The sequence below is a fragment of the Gymnodraco acuticeps genome, unplaced genomic scaffold, assembly GCF_902827175.1.
Source record: "Gymnodraco acuticeps unplaced genomic scaffold, fGymAcu1.1, whole genome shotgun sequence".
In the NCBI taxonomy this organism is placed as follows: domain Eukaryota; kingdom Metazoa; phylum Chordata; class Actinopteri; order Perciformes; family Bathydraconidae; genus Gymnodraco; species Gymnodraco acuticeps.
Window position 1 is genome coordinate 35001 of NW_022991962.1, and position 14322 is coordinate 49322.

The window sequence follows — 14322 nt, forward strand, 5'->3', positions numbered from 1 at the left end:
GTTTGGCGTGGCAACTGTGGCAGCATTAATTTCCTTGTGAATGCACTTGACTAACACATAATAATCCCAAACACTGCTGGAAGACCACCAAGCATCATCACACACACACACACACACACACACACACACACACACACACACACACACACACACACACACACACACACACACACACACACACACACACACACACACAGCCAGGGGGACCACCAAGCAGAGGGGCTGTCAAGACAAGATAAGTGTGTGTATAGCATCAGGGTCACACACACACACACACACACACACACACACACACACACACACACACACACACACACACACACACACACACACACACACACACACACACACACACACACACACACACACACACACACACACACACACACACACACACACACACACACACACACACACACACACACACAGAGAGTCTGGCCTGGACTCCTGGAAAAGCTCTGGCTTATCTCTCCCCACAGATAGTGAAATGGATTAAGAGCCACATTTGGCACGTCCAGAGAACTGGACAGATAACCAGGAAAACACTCTCTCTAACTGCAATCACTGCTCAGCATGATTTGTGTGTGTGTGTTTCTTTATGAATGTGTGTATGAGTGTGTGTGAGAGAAAGAGAGTGCATGCGTTTTAGCTTGCGTTTGCTCCCCCACGTGTAGCTATTGGATCAATAACTGTGTCTATGTGTGTGCGTGTGGGCATGTGTGTCTGGAGGAGTGATGCAGTGGTTGACCCAGGACCCAATCCGTTAGAACACAAACATTCATCTTCCAAACACACACAGCGTGCCCAGACAAAGAGCCGTGTGTGAGGGGACATTCAGCATGTGTGTGATGTCAGCTGGAGACAGAGAAGGGGAGCCCATCATATCCCGTTTATGTGTGTGTGGGTCTGTCCCCTGACACGGGCGCCTGCTCATTGACCTCCCAGTTATAGATGCCTGCTATGATAGGTGGGTGCAGACTGGGAAATTACAACTTTTTCCTCTTCTCCTTAGTATGGCTGTGTCCGAAATCACTACCTTGGTCACTTACTCCTACATAGTTGATACTCAGTAGTTTACTCTATGGAGAACCGCAGTGACGCGTCCTAAAACCCGGAAGTAAACTCCTTCCGGTTCCTTCGTCAAAAACCAATGCAACTTCTCCATAGGATTTGGGAAAATAGCTCAAAATAAGGTCTGTGGTTGACACACATTTAAGAGACGGATCACTTTTTGTTCAGCCGGATAATATCCACATGTCTATCCTACTTTTATAATTTTCGAATCATAAATCTAGTCGCCAGAAGCAAAATGCTAACGTTATGCTATAAACGAACTTCAGCTTCAACGTCACGCCAACTTAAGAGCCATATTCAAAACTACAGATTCAAAATTGTACAAGTTGAAGCATTTGTTTTAACAGTTTGCAGGAGGCAGGTACTTGCTTTCAAGCAGAATAGGGCAAACAAATTTAGCGGGAGTGTTTACGTGTTCGGTGTAATGACGTAAAACGGCCTCGACAACTTATGTAGTCCTATTCAGCCACTTGTTAACAACCATCGTTTTTCAGACACGTCAACTCTTCAAAAATCACCAGTGGGGTCACTGCTGATGTATTTAATGTCGTAGAACAAAACGTGATCTGTCTCTTCAATTTGTGTCAAACCCAGACCTTATTTCCAGATATTTTCCAAAACCCTATGGAGAAATCCCATTGCTTTTTATTGAAGTAACCGGCATTGGTAAACAGGATGCGTCACTGCGGTTCTCTATAGTGAGCAGAAAATACAGATTTTTGGTCATTTAAGTATTGTTGACATTGCTGACAACTGTAAATTCTATTGTGGGATTGTCCACACCATGGAGACTACTGTTTTCCTTCTATTATGGAAAATGTGAAAGCACTATATCCTGTGTATATACATGTATATAACAGCTGTGTGATATGTAAGATCAAAACAGAAAGAAAAAAAAGACTGATGCACATTTCTTTCTACTTCCTTTGTATTGCAATCTCATGAGAACCATGTCCCAAAGCGGCAACAGAGCTATGTGTTCCGATTCTTGAAAGTGGGAACAAAGCTGGAGCAAACCATAAAGGTGTATGGAGTATAAAAAAGGCTTTGTTATATTTCATATATTGAATGATCAGAAAACATGCTATTTAGTGATATATATCGTTGACAAAGTTAAGAAATGACCTGTATCGAGATGGAAGTATGTAATATAGCAGGGGGTTAGGTCAAGTGCACTACTTAGTAAATAATGAGTTATTTAATTTGTTTTATAATCTGCAATTATTCTTACACGGACCATTTATGCCTTGTATCTGCTGTTGAATAAGTCAGTTGCAAATTTGAATTCAGTAACCCCTACAGTATTTGCATTAAGTGTTTCGTCAAGTTTCTGCATGGGTCCTGTTCCTATATGAAGTTGGAACATGCCAGTTCCCACAAGTGAGTAACAGAAAGTTTAACGGAGAGAGGAGGAGAAAAGTTTTGACAGCAGATTCTACAAGAGAGAGACTGGATAAAAGGCGCTTTTTTAAAGTCTTTATTTGCACCATTTTACATGTTTACCTACTTATGTGTCTGTCCCTCTCCCCCCTTCTATGTCCATTAGAGTCAAATCTCCCTCTTAATGGGCATCTATTGTATCCTACCTCTCCTCCTTTTCTATTCACCACACTACCACACGCACACACACACACTCCCTCTGAGGGGGCCCCTTAACCAGGCTCTCCATATGCCTGACCCCCACCTCCTTTCTCCCCCTCCTCTCTCCACAACCCCCTTCTCCTCTCTCCATCTCCTGCTCACACTCTGGCTTCTGCTCTGCTGCTGCCGCTGCTGCTGCCCCACGCTGCCATCTGCTACAAGACAACAGAGGGTGAAAGAGGGAGAGAAAAGAGTGGTGAAAAAGAGTGAGTGAAAAGAGGAAGACATGAGGGAAGCAAAGACTGAGGGGAAAGCGAAGAAAGAGGGACAGATAAAAGAGGAAGAGGGAAAGAGAAGAAGTGGACACAATACAGCAGAGAGCAGAGAGGCTGTCCATCTGCTCCCCCTCTCGCCTCCCCTCCCCTCCTGACACACAGCCTCACACACACCACAAAGAGAGTATTTAACCTCAACGCACACACTCACACTCACACTCACACACACACACACACACTCACTCACACACATGAGGGGAGAAACAGAGAAACAGAAAGCAGCCCAGCCTCTCTCTTTAACCCGTTCCTCTCCACTGAGCCTGCCTGTATTACACCCTTGGGGTGGCAGGTGATGGGTGGATGGAGGGAAAAGGATGTCGGGGGGGGGGGGGGGGAGCAGGGGGTAGAGGGAAGGGGGATGGGGGTGTGTGATTGAGGGACAGAGTGTAGGGTATGAAGGGTTGAAACTGATCTGAATCAACACCAACACATCCTTCACTACCCCCCCTCCCCTCACCAAATCTCAATAGGGACCAGCTTGCTATCCCTGTCACTATGACAACCTCTGTCAATCATACTGTAGCAGAGGGTTTCCAAATGGGGACCAATGGTGCCGGATTAGTAATGGCTGCCTAAATATCAGAGAGCAATGTTCTGCCTCTGAACATGATCGTGGTAAACAAGGCTTTTCATACTCTATTTACAGAAACTCCACAGCAGGTCAGACATACTCATAGCCATTTTTCTTTGATGATAAAACACACATCCAACCGACAACTAGCTGAAATTGTGGCTTTGGATGACGTTGAAATCTGCCGCTAAATGACAAAGCGACACCCACATGCTTTCTTTCCAATTTGTTTGAATTTCAAAAATGATTCACCACTCAAACTTTGAGGTGTCAGATCGGGTTGGTGATTTCAACCAATTCCCCTCTTGTTTGAGAAACACAACATACATACATGTATAGCAGCCGTTATTACCTGTATGGCTTATGAAGCTAATTGTATCCGAGCCCCTTGTCACCAATTGCAAATGTCTACTGGTTTATACCGGTTTAATCAAAAGCATGCTTTATTTGAAAATCTGTTAGATTTCTGGATAACCAAAACTACCAACTAATATATATTCATAAGAATACATTATTAAGGGAGAATGCTTTTTTATGTCTCTCTTGTTAATTATCTTGTGACAGATGAAGATTTATCTTTCAGCTCCTTTTTTGGAAGCAGTAATATAGCGAAAGATGTGTACAAATGTATCAGCTGGTTTTATGACACAACAGGTAGCCTAATTGAGAGGATTATCAGCATGAAGCCTCTAATTGGCTGACTGATGTATGTCCTTTGATTGACAGATTTTGAAGCCCTGATATCTTTGAGACAATTTGCCGTGTAAGAGGGGTGTTTTTATATGAGCCATTAGACATGTCCACATTTCCCTCATTGAAAGATCTCTAATGGGGCTGACTGGTAAATGTTTTGGGGTTGCATCAGACCCCTCTTTAACACTGACAGTACCTTGTCTTATACCTGACAATGCAGTTACCTTGTGAGCTTCTTATTGATCTAAAACCACAAGACTGAAGCACAACAGAACAAAACGCAGCCCTGCATCATGTTGACAACATGACGCCTTCGCTCCTGCTGTGCCTGTCGGGCTCAGTGACATGGAGATGGCTGTCAGGTTTGGACACATACACCACTGTGTAGGTCAACACACACTACAAACACTAGATTCCCCAAAGGACCTGTACGTACACAGTGTCACACACACAGAAACACCAGTGCAGTGTGTAAAGGGTGTGATGGAGGAGGGGGATGAAGGGGCGTGACCCACAAGAGCTGATTTCATTAAAGCAGAAGAGGGAAGAGGAGAGAAGAGGAGACAGGAAAGGTCTCGGTGTATATGACCACAAATGGAGAGAGCAGACACCAGCTGTCACCTGCTTATGTCAGCTCTATTCTCAGCTCCTATGTGAGTGGGAGTGTGTGTGTTGTGTGCTAGTGTGTGTGTCACTGTGATCTCTGTTAGCCATGACTGGTTTCAATTACGCAGCAAACTTTGACCCTGTGTAACCAAGCAGGGAAACGAGCTACTGAGGGAGAGAGGTACAGAAAGAGGTGGAGTGTACGAGTGGGAAAGCGGTCAGTTTGAAGATGTTGAGATAAAGACAGGTTTTTGACTCAGTAAAACACACCTATACTTAGATCAGAAACAAGGCAGCGATTCCAGGGATATAGACTTACCCTTTTTCTGGGCGGTCCTCGCTCGTCGTCTTTCTGGCCCCGCCCTGCCCCGCTTCCTGTCCGTCCCTGCCGCCCCCCTTTGCCCTCTCCAACCGGAGGTCTGATGGTCATCCTGATCTCCGGTGGGCAAATGTAGTTCTCAAGGTTCTTGGGGGGCTTCTTCGTGCGCTTTGTGGTCTGAATCTTCAGCTTTAGACTTCCTTCCTGGAAACTTGCTTCCTTGATGGAGAACTCCTGCTCCTCCAGAAGCGCCTCCACCTGCTCCTCTAGCCCCTCCCCTTCGCTGATGGCACCGTTAATCACATCATCACCACGCGCCAAACCGATTCCCCCTGCTCCTTCCCGAGCCGCTTCATTGGGCCCCACCCTGCCTCCCTGTAACTCCGCCTCTTTGGGTCGGGCCAAGCCAACCAGATCCCTTGGCTCCATCCACGCTCCCGCCAGAGCCAGGTCAGGATGGGGGAAGCTGTGGCAGCCAGCCAATAGGAAGATAAGAACAGTAGTCTGTCGGACTGGTGAGTTGTTGTCAATCAGCTACTGGGGTGTTGGGTGTCCCACAGGAACACGGCAAAGCCAGGGACAGTCTGCGGAGAGAGCAGGTGAAGGATATGATTAGGGAAAGAATTAAAGCAGAGTCCTGTTATCAGCATTGCTTTCATTCCAGTGTTAACTCTCAGCACAGGCCTGTCTGCTGTCATCAGCATCATTAGTTGCCTGTCTTGTATGAAGACTAACTCACAGGCTCATCACTGTGTGGGGGCATGCTGCAGCACTCTCATTTGCATTTTGTACCTTGCATAAACACGCTCACTTTTGACACCCACCAACACTTGCCTTCCTCTCTCCTTACTCTCTTCTTTACTCACTCTTTGCTAATCTTCTCTCCCTCCCTTTCATCCTATCCCCCATCACGACAGATCTGAGAGCCGTGCAGAAACTAGAGTGATCAGTGCAAAATATGACATTCCTCTTCTCTGCTCTAAAACCAGGGTGAAGTTAGCCTGAGGACACAAGACAGAAAAAATGAAAGAAGCTGACTTCTGTTTTTTGTTCTTTTCTCGTTTTCACCAGAGCAGGGAAGGAGGGGGGAAATCACACATGGGGAGAAGTGAAGGCAGCAGAGAAAGACGGAGGGAAGGAATCTAAATTCTTTCCCCAGATGTGGTTTACGAGCTGGTCTGGAAAAACCAGCGTCTGAGCTGTTTTACACCCGCATGCAATGCCATTGATACACATGCATGAAACCCTCCATACACTCCATGCACATTGATACACATAAGAAATGATAGTGTGCACTTATTCACCGCTGCTGCTGTTTATTTCCAGAGAAAACGTTGTGGTAGCCATTTCTCACAGGATTCAGGTTTTCCTTTTTGGATCATTGCACATGCTGGGCGCAGATATATATTACATACTTACATCAACACACATATGCACTTACACGCAAGCGTATACACAGAAAGCAACCAAAACAAACACTGAACTACACTTCTCTCACTACAGCTCCAGGGAATCCCATCAGTCAATATGACATGAGGCATGACTGAGCTGGAAGTGGGGAATGCTGTCTCACACACTGAGCTTAAACTGACACCATTTACACTGATGTGAACCCAGACTAGACCACCACCTGCGTTCATGATTGAAGTAAAAGCTTACTGTTTACTGCAGACTTACACTGACCCAAGAGCAAAAAAGACTGACAGCATATACTGAGAATAACCCACCTCCAGCATTGTGCTAATACACTCTCTCTGACATTCTGAATGTGTGTGTTTTCTCTGTGTGCACTCCTGTACCAGCCCATGCTACTGTACTAACAGCTGATCCCCATCATAATACCCAACAGGCCTTACAGCACATGCTCACAGTCCATCAATCCAGCTATACCCACTTATCCTTTTAGTGGGTCCCAGCTGACATTGGGCAAGAGGTGGTCTACAGGACAGGTCGCCAGACAATCACAGGGTACACATGGGCAATTTAGAGTCACCAATTAACCTAAGTGGCATGTGGGAGGAAACCAGAGCACCCAGAGAGAACCAATGCATCAGATGGCGAAAGTGCCTAACACTGTACTACTGTGCCGCTTCCTGCTTACAGTGTGATTAAATAATCTTAATCCACAAAGGTATTTCAGTGTAATACTGAGTGAATGTTTCCAACCCCTGAGGTCAAAGTCAATAGTCGATCATTTTTATTTTGCTTTTCTAGATTAAATGAAAATGAAAATGTTAGTTTTCTCTCTTTAGCCCTTAAGTTTGCCAATGTGAAACCACAGTCTCAAAACTGACTCATATGGGTTATGGATGCATGTTCTGGTGGACCCATGGTGGTTAAGTATGGCAAAGACCTAGAGGACCATTACAGTGGTTTTGGATGTTAAAGCTTATGAACTCTAAATTGCCTATAATACACGGCCAACTTTATATTGTGCCGGTCATTTTCCAAAGCAAATTACTTTTCAGATTGCTTTCCAATCTTACTGTATTATAGGGCTGCACGATTTGGGGAAATAATCTAATTGAGATTTTTCGGACAGATATTGCGATTGCGATTCGATTTGCGATTTTGTTTTTAAGCGACCCAACGGAAGTTTATTGTAAAATGCGGCCATATCTCCGGCTAGGAAGGTCGTATCAACGTGCTCCCGTCTCTAGCACCCCCGCAGCCCGAGCTACGAGTGAAAGAACTAAATTTACATGAAACTTCCGTTGCAGGCTTTGCGATTTTTTAATTGCATCATTTAAAATCGCGATTAATCGTTCAGCCCTACGTATTGGATTTTCATTTATTAAGTGCAATATGAAAAGGAACTTGAGTCTTTAGTCTGTTTTATTTTAATGTTATATTCATTTCACAAAGTAATATATTTCTGAGGAGCGACTGTTCTGAAAATGCTTCCTCCCAACCTATCTAATGCAAGCAACTCTAAAAACACTGTAATTATTTCTACACTGTAGTTGATGTTTTTATTTGAAGTGCAATGCTTTTTGGCAGTACATAATCACAGTCAGAGCCCCCTTACTTTAACTATCCCATCAAATTGAAGTATTCAAAACAGATCTTGCTCATCTATAACCAATGGTCAACAAGGGTTACATCAATCAGTAACACTGACACACATATTAGGAAGCTAAATGTTCAGTTTGATGGATTACTCAGGAAAGTCTGCCAGATTATTTTCATACCCCATTAAAAACCAATGGAAACCACTAGCTGTCTGGAAGTTTGAAAATCTGTCAAGAAAGCATGGTATGTTTAGGAAAATGGTGAGCAGTTATGTACAGTAAAAGTGATTTGCATTTAATGGGCTAACTAACACATGCAAAACCACCACTGTGGTCCCTTTGTAACCTTTGAGTATTAAAAGTTGTACAGGGATGAGTCCAGGCTTAGTCCCAACCTGATCGTACAGCGCCCACATGACCATCTTTGGTCCTCCAGGAACTTCCCAGTCCCTAATGTCAGCTTGGTGACTCGCCCTCATGGCATGTGTGAAAGCCACCCTGTCTGTCATGTGACTTTGGACAATGACAGGAAAAAGAGGCAGCTGCCAACATCACACATACAAATGGTCACACACACATGCAAACATAAACTATCTACTCAGGGTGCTGCTCTTAAGACTCCCCTCACATCTATGGCCCAGTATGACAACAAAGTGGTGTCATACATTAGTACAATCTTCATTCTGAGCTATTACTGTGTAAACCACTTAGCTGGGTCATGACTATTCCTCCTCCCTCACAGCTCGCTGCCCAAAGCTGTGTTAGTGCTCAGTTACTGGCAGACGGGCTGAGAGTTTAAGTAAGTCTGACCCCTCCTCGGGCCTCCCTTGCCTAGCCTGAGCCTCACTGTCTCTTCTCCTTCTCTCTCTCTCCTACACACACAAACACACTGACACACACGCATACACACCTCGACTAGCCTCAGACAGCAGGGTGGTTGTGAGAGGCCAGACTCACTGCATAAATAGCTTTATTATGTTCTCAAAACTAACAGCGCTAACCAGCTTCCCTCTCAAATAGCATAAGGTCATTGGCTGTGCTGGATGCAAGAGGCTTTGAACGAGACACTCCTCCAACATTTTGCTGTGTCCTTTGAAAACAATTACGATAAAACGTCCATAATGGAATACAGACGGACAGAACAGAGAGGGAATGATACAGACAGACATAACAGAGGTAGACAGAGTCTGAGTGAGAAACACTGAGAGAGGGAGAGTGAGAGAGATGGCAGCAGAAACACAACCTTTTAAGGCTGCATACCCAGCAGCCCAGTGCCTGAGGTAGACTCACAAATAGCTCGTACACACATGCAGACAGATGCTCACACACTAACATGCTCACACATTTACACATCCACAAGCACACCAAACGCCCGTGTGATTGCACAAGGTGAAGAGCCCTTTTTTCTCTTTCTCTTTGATGTGAGAGTGTAGTACAGACTTGGCCATCCCTGGCTGTAGATGAGTATCTCAGAGGGATGATGAACATTGTCTGTCTGCCATTTTCATTTTCCATTTATCTCCTTTTATTTCAGCCCTCTAGTGAAGGGGCAATCACATAAACCAATGTTTCTAGAAGGATCCAATCCTTGGTTGGAGAGATATCAAAAGGAATGGCCCCGACGTTCCAATACTTACAAATCCAGTGGGCACAAGCATGAATTTTCAAACTGGAGGTCTATTAGTCCTCTGCCTCAGAGCACAGAGAGGTACTGGAATTACATGTTTTTACCTGTCCACATCAAAGAGCATACTCTGTTTTTTAAGTGAACATTACATACTTCTATTTGGATTTGAAATGCAGAATAAAGCGTTCTCTCCACAGCACAGCGAGGATGACACGTGTTCAGCTGTAGGGCAGCGAGAAGGACAATCATAAAGTACCATGTGCGGGACAGCTATAATAGAAAATGATGGCCTTGCGGTCCCACATGCACAGACATCTCTGGATGAGCCATATGCCAGGTAGCACTAAAACCATCCTCACCTAACTACCCCGCAGAAGCAGATGAATGTTAAACCATTTTAACTGCAGCAGAAGCCACAAAATGGCTGTCAGCAAAACACCTCCCCTTCTCCCCAACTGTCTTCCTCCTTCCCCTCACCTCACCCCCTCCCCAAACCTCTGTTCTCTCCCCTCTCCTCCGTGCTACCTCTTTCCTTTACCCTCCACCTCCTACCTCTCCCTCCCTCCCTTTTTCTGTGAGCTCTGCCAAAAGGTGCTCCAGTGCTGATATTCTGTAAAGAGAGCCTGCCAACAGTTAGATTTGTCCTTGGATCCCGTTCACATTCCCTCCACCCTCTCTCTGTGATCCTACTCCGACCAGAGGTATCCAGCTCAGAAGGGGGATACACCTAATCGATTTCTCATGCTTTAATTTAAAGGTGGCACGGACATCTCATTACCTGATAATGCTTCATACTTTTAAACCACAAGAACGCAGCCAGAGTTTCACCTACGGCAAACCTGTTAACAAGACAAGATCGATGGTTCCCTCCAAGTCTGAATCACCTCTATTATCCATCCCTCAACCCCATTTCTCTCCATCTAGTCACGCACTTCTCTTACAAAATGCCTCTCCTCTCATGCCCTTGTACTACTCCTTCATCCACTGCTCCTTTCCACACATTCACTCCCATATATCCTAGAGACATGACCATTTGTCCACACTTAACCTGACTTATCCAGAGCTGGTCTATTTATCTTCTGCTGCTGTGGTTGAGACTGAGGTTTCTGGGAGCTGCTGATAACAGAAGTGGACTGTCATTCACTTTCACCTGTCTCCACAAAGCCAAAGCATTGCCATCACTTTTGGCCATGCCATTTCTGACCCCTACGAGAAAGTGATCAGCTCTTGATTAAATGTAACCAGAAAAGAGTAGCGCTGGCTTCAACCAAGCAATCGAAATTCAATGTTGTTTGTGTGATGGCATCTCAAGCTGGATTTAGTGCTACTAATGAAAAACAAACCAGAACAAACACAAGGTGAGGAATGAGTGTGCTTCAGTTTGCTACTTCCACAGCACTTGACATCAATCATGTGACATTTGTCTCCAGCTTCTACAACCCGACAAGCAAAAAAAAAAACATCCACACCGCAAATATTTCAGAAATTCCATAAGAAACAGTTAAATGGTACATACAGTAGCAAAGACTGGAGGAGCATGCTGCATGTCAAAGACTGTGATGCTATGTGATGGATCATCAATGTCAGTGAAGATGCAGAGGGTCTACCTCAGTAGAACAACATGTGAACTAAGAGTGTGAACAGCAGTGTTTGAGCTGCTCCTTCATCAGCCTGTAGTGGACACTTCACCACATTGACCTAATTAGCTGTGTTATCTCACTGTTACCTAATTACAAAGGTATTTCACAGTAATAATGATGGAGACTGAGTGGTACAGCATGGTTTGGGGTGGTCTGTGTCTACATGCGTGAGTGCACGCGTGCATGTGTTTAGTCGGAATTTGTTGGCATGTGACTGCAAGAAATGCAATGTCAATTAAAGAATAAAAATGGCAAAGACACTTAACATTACAACTACATAGGTTTAAGTAGCATGTAAACGGCAGGTATATAGAGGAGCACACACATCAGATTACTTACATTCATACAAACATTAACACATTTATAGGAAAGGTGTATTCAGGTGTGGAATGTGGCCAGTCAGCCGGGGACTACTTACCCATTTCTAATGTTGTCACACACTCGACTCTATCGTGTAAATATTTTATCACGATCATTTACAATCCATTTAGACACATTTTACACAAGCGACGGATGGGATGACAGCCTCCCGGGGAGCTGTCAAACGGTGCCAGAATATATGTTTTTTGACAGAAAACCCCGAGGAAAATGGCGTCAACGGTGCTTTGGAAAAGGGGAAAAAAGCGAAAATAGGATGTGCAGCCGATCTGATGACAGGAGCAAGGTAGCCGCACAGGAGGGGGAAAATCCAATCGGAAACTTGGCGCTTATGTCCAATTCCTGACAGAAATAAGATCTTTCTGAGGCGGATAGACGCGTGTGTTGGGCAGCGGTGCAGAGACACGCTCCGGGCCGTGCAGGATCGCCGGTCACTCCGGGAGCTGCACAGAGATCCCTCGCAAATCCGCTACTCGGTCGGTAGGGGAGGAGGGGGGCGAGCAGGACTATTACTGCAGTCAAAACAAGCCCGCATCCGACTACAAGCCCAAATCCAGCGGGAAAATGTCAGCCACAAGACCGCGTAATCAGCCGCTAGTACCGGAGACTGAGGCGCCGAGGCGGTAGTTGAACTCGATTTCCCTCGCCGGTTGCATTGGATCAGGGTTTTCTGTCTCTCCCTCTCTCTGCTTTTCCGATCGGCGAATGTCAGGTCCCGGAGCCTGGTGTCTGGTAATGATCTCACCCAGCAGACTGAAAGCTCTCTGACCGAGCAGAGCAGAGCAGGGGAGAGGAGGAGCGACACCGCCTCCACCTGGCAGCACACGCGCGTTTCCCAATTCCCTCTACAACCTTCCCCTGATTCCCATGGCCTTTTCCTGTGGGACTGTAGTGCACAGGGTGAACGCTGCTGAAGATCTGCTGTTCTGTTGTATGGACACAGGGATGGTTTGCACCTATTTCAACAGGTTCAGATGAATGCCAACATGTTTAAATATGACTCTGAAATCTTTATTTTAACATTAATTGGCTTTATCTAAGTGCAACTATATGAAATATTTGTCCAAAGGTTGTAGGAAACAACAAAAACGAAATATTAATTTGCCTTACTTTATTCTTTGACTATAGGACAGTTTAAATAATATCTGCTCAGTCTGGTTAAGGCCAGTCTTTAAGCCATGTTACTTCAACATTGATCAGATAATAGTCAGATAACTGTATTTGAACATCCATATTCCTGTAAAATCCTAGACATCCAGAAATATGTTATTAAATTGTAACTGTTTTAATTTTTGTTGTAAGGGCCTCACTTAACATCAGATACAAGTTTCTGTTACAAAAGTGCTCTGGCCTAGATAGCAGCACCAAATACAAAATACAACAACTTGCAAAAACCTACACCAAATGCAATGGCTTATGAAGAGAGACACAGTAGAATAGCATGCCTAACATACATGAGCAACATCCTAAAACAGATTAACAGTTAAACCCCACGGCCCCGCGGGCGGGGGCAAAACGCAACATCTTGCAAGAAACAGCGTTTGAGGGCTTCTTAACATTTAATAAATGAATGTGTCATATCCACTTAACAGGAAGAAATTCTACAGGTATTAGTGTCATCACTGAGCGATCAGAACTCGCGGCGAAACGACAACAAACAACAACAACAACATTTGCTTTACGGGACCAAATCGGAAAATAAGTCTTACCGTTGCTGTGTTCTGATCAAAAGTTGTGTTCAATGGTATTAAACCGATAAAAACGCTGCTGAAGGTTAATCCATAAATGAATCTAATGTGTCTGTGTCACTTTGAAATGATTACTGATAATCCATCACTCAATTTTATGTCAATAACGGAGAGCTAACGAAAGCTAGAGTATGACAGCTTCCGGTTCCGGGGCATTCTGGCTATGCATCAGACACTAATTCACCAATGGGTAATGTTTGGATGGATTTTAGGAACTTCCCCTCAATTCTATTGGCTATAACGGTTAAAAAGAGTTGTCAATCATCAAAATCAACCGAGGGGGGCCAGAGATATGGAAAATGCACCCAAATGACCCCAGAAGTGGGTTTTATTTTCTAAATCTCTCTAGAAAGGTCAAATGTCACTTTTTTTTTATCAATCTTAATACAGGGTCCTTATTATATGTTATAGTTTGGATTCCTAAAGCACTTAGTCTCCGATCCTATCATTCAAGGGTGGTTTTCACTATAAGTAAGTAATGTTTATTTTTTGGACGGACACTATAATTTAAAAATGTTTACTATGTTCAATCTGAATTTACTTTAAAATAAAAAAATTCTATATTGATTCTGACTTTTCTACATCCAACTCACAGGTTTATCATTTCTTTGAGAAAAAAGATTATTAATTTACCCCTTTTAGAAGTGAAGTTATAGTCATTTGTTCTGGGAATGTTAATTTAATGATCTCAAATAGGCCTTTCATATAACACATTTATCTTGTAAATAGTTTTGAAACA

The 14322-nt window shown here is 44.2% G+C and overlaps 1 protein-coding gene across 1 annotated transcript in view; it reads right to left on the bottom strand.

Moving 5' to 3' along the window:
* Nucleotides 1-12597, bottom strand: part of setbp1 (SET binding protein 1) — a 35655-nt gene extending 23058 nt beyond the window's left edge. The window contains exons 1-2 of the mRNA XM_034200758.1: nucleotides 11876-12597; nucleotides 5180-5763 (exon numbers count right to left, since the gene is read on the bottom strand). Of these exons, the coding sequence (XP_034056649.1) occupies nucleotides 5180-5608 (429 nt within the window). The 5' untranslated portion in view covers nucleotides 5609-5763; nucleotides 11876-12597. The remainder of the gene's footprint in view (nucleotides 1-5179; nucleotides 5764-11875) is intronic.
* Nucleotides 12598-14322: the final 1725 nt, after the last annotated feature.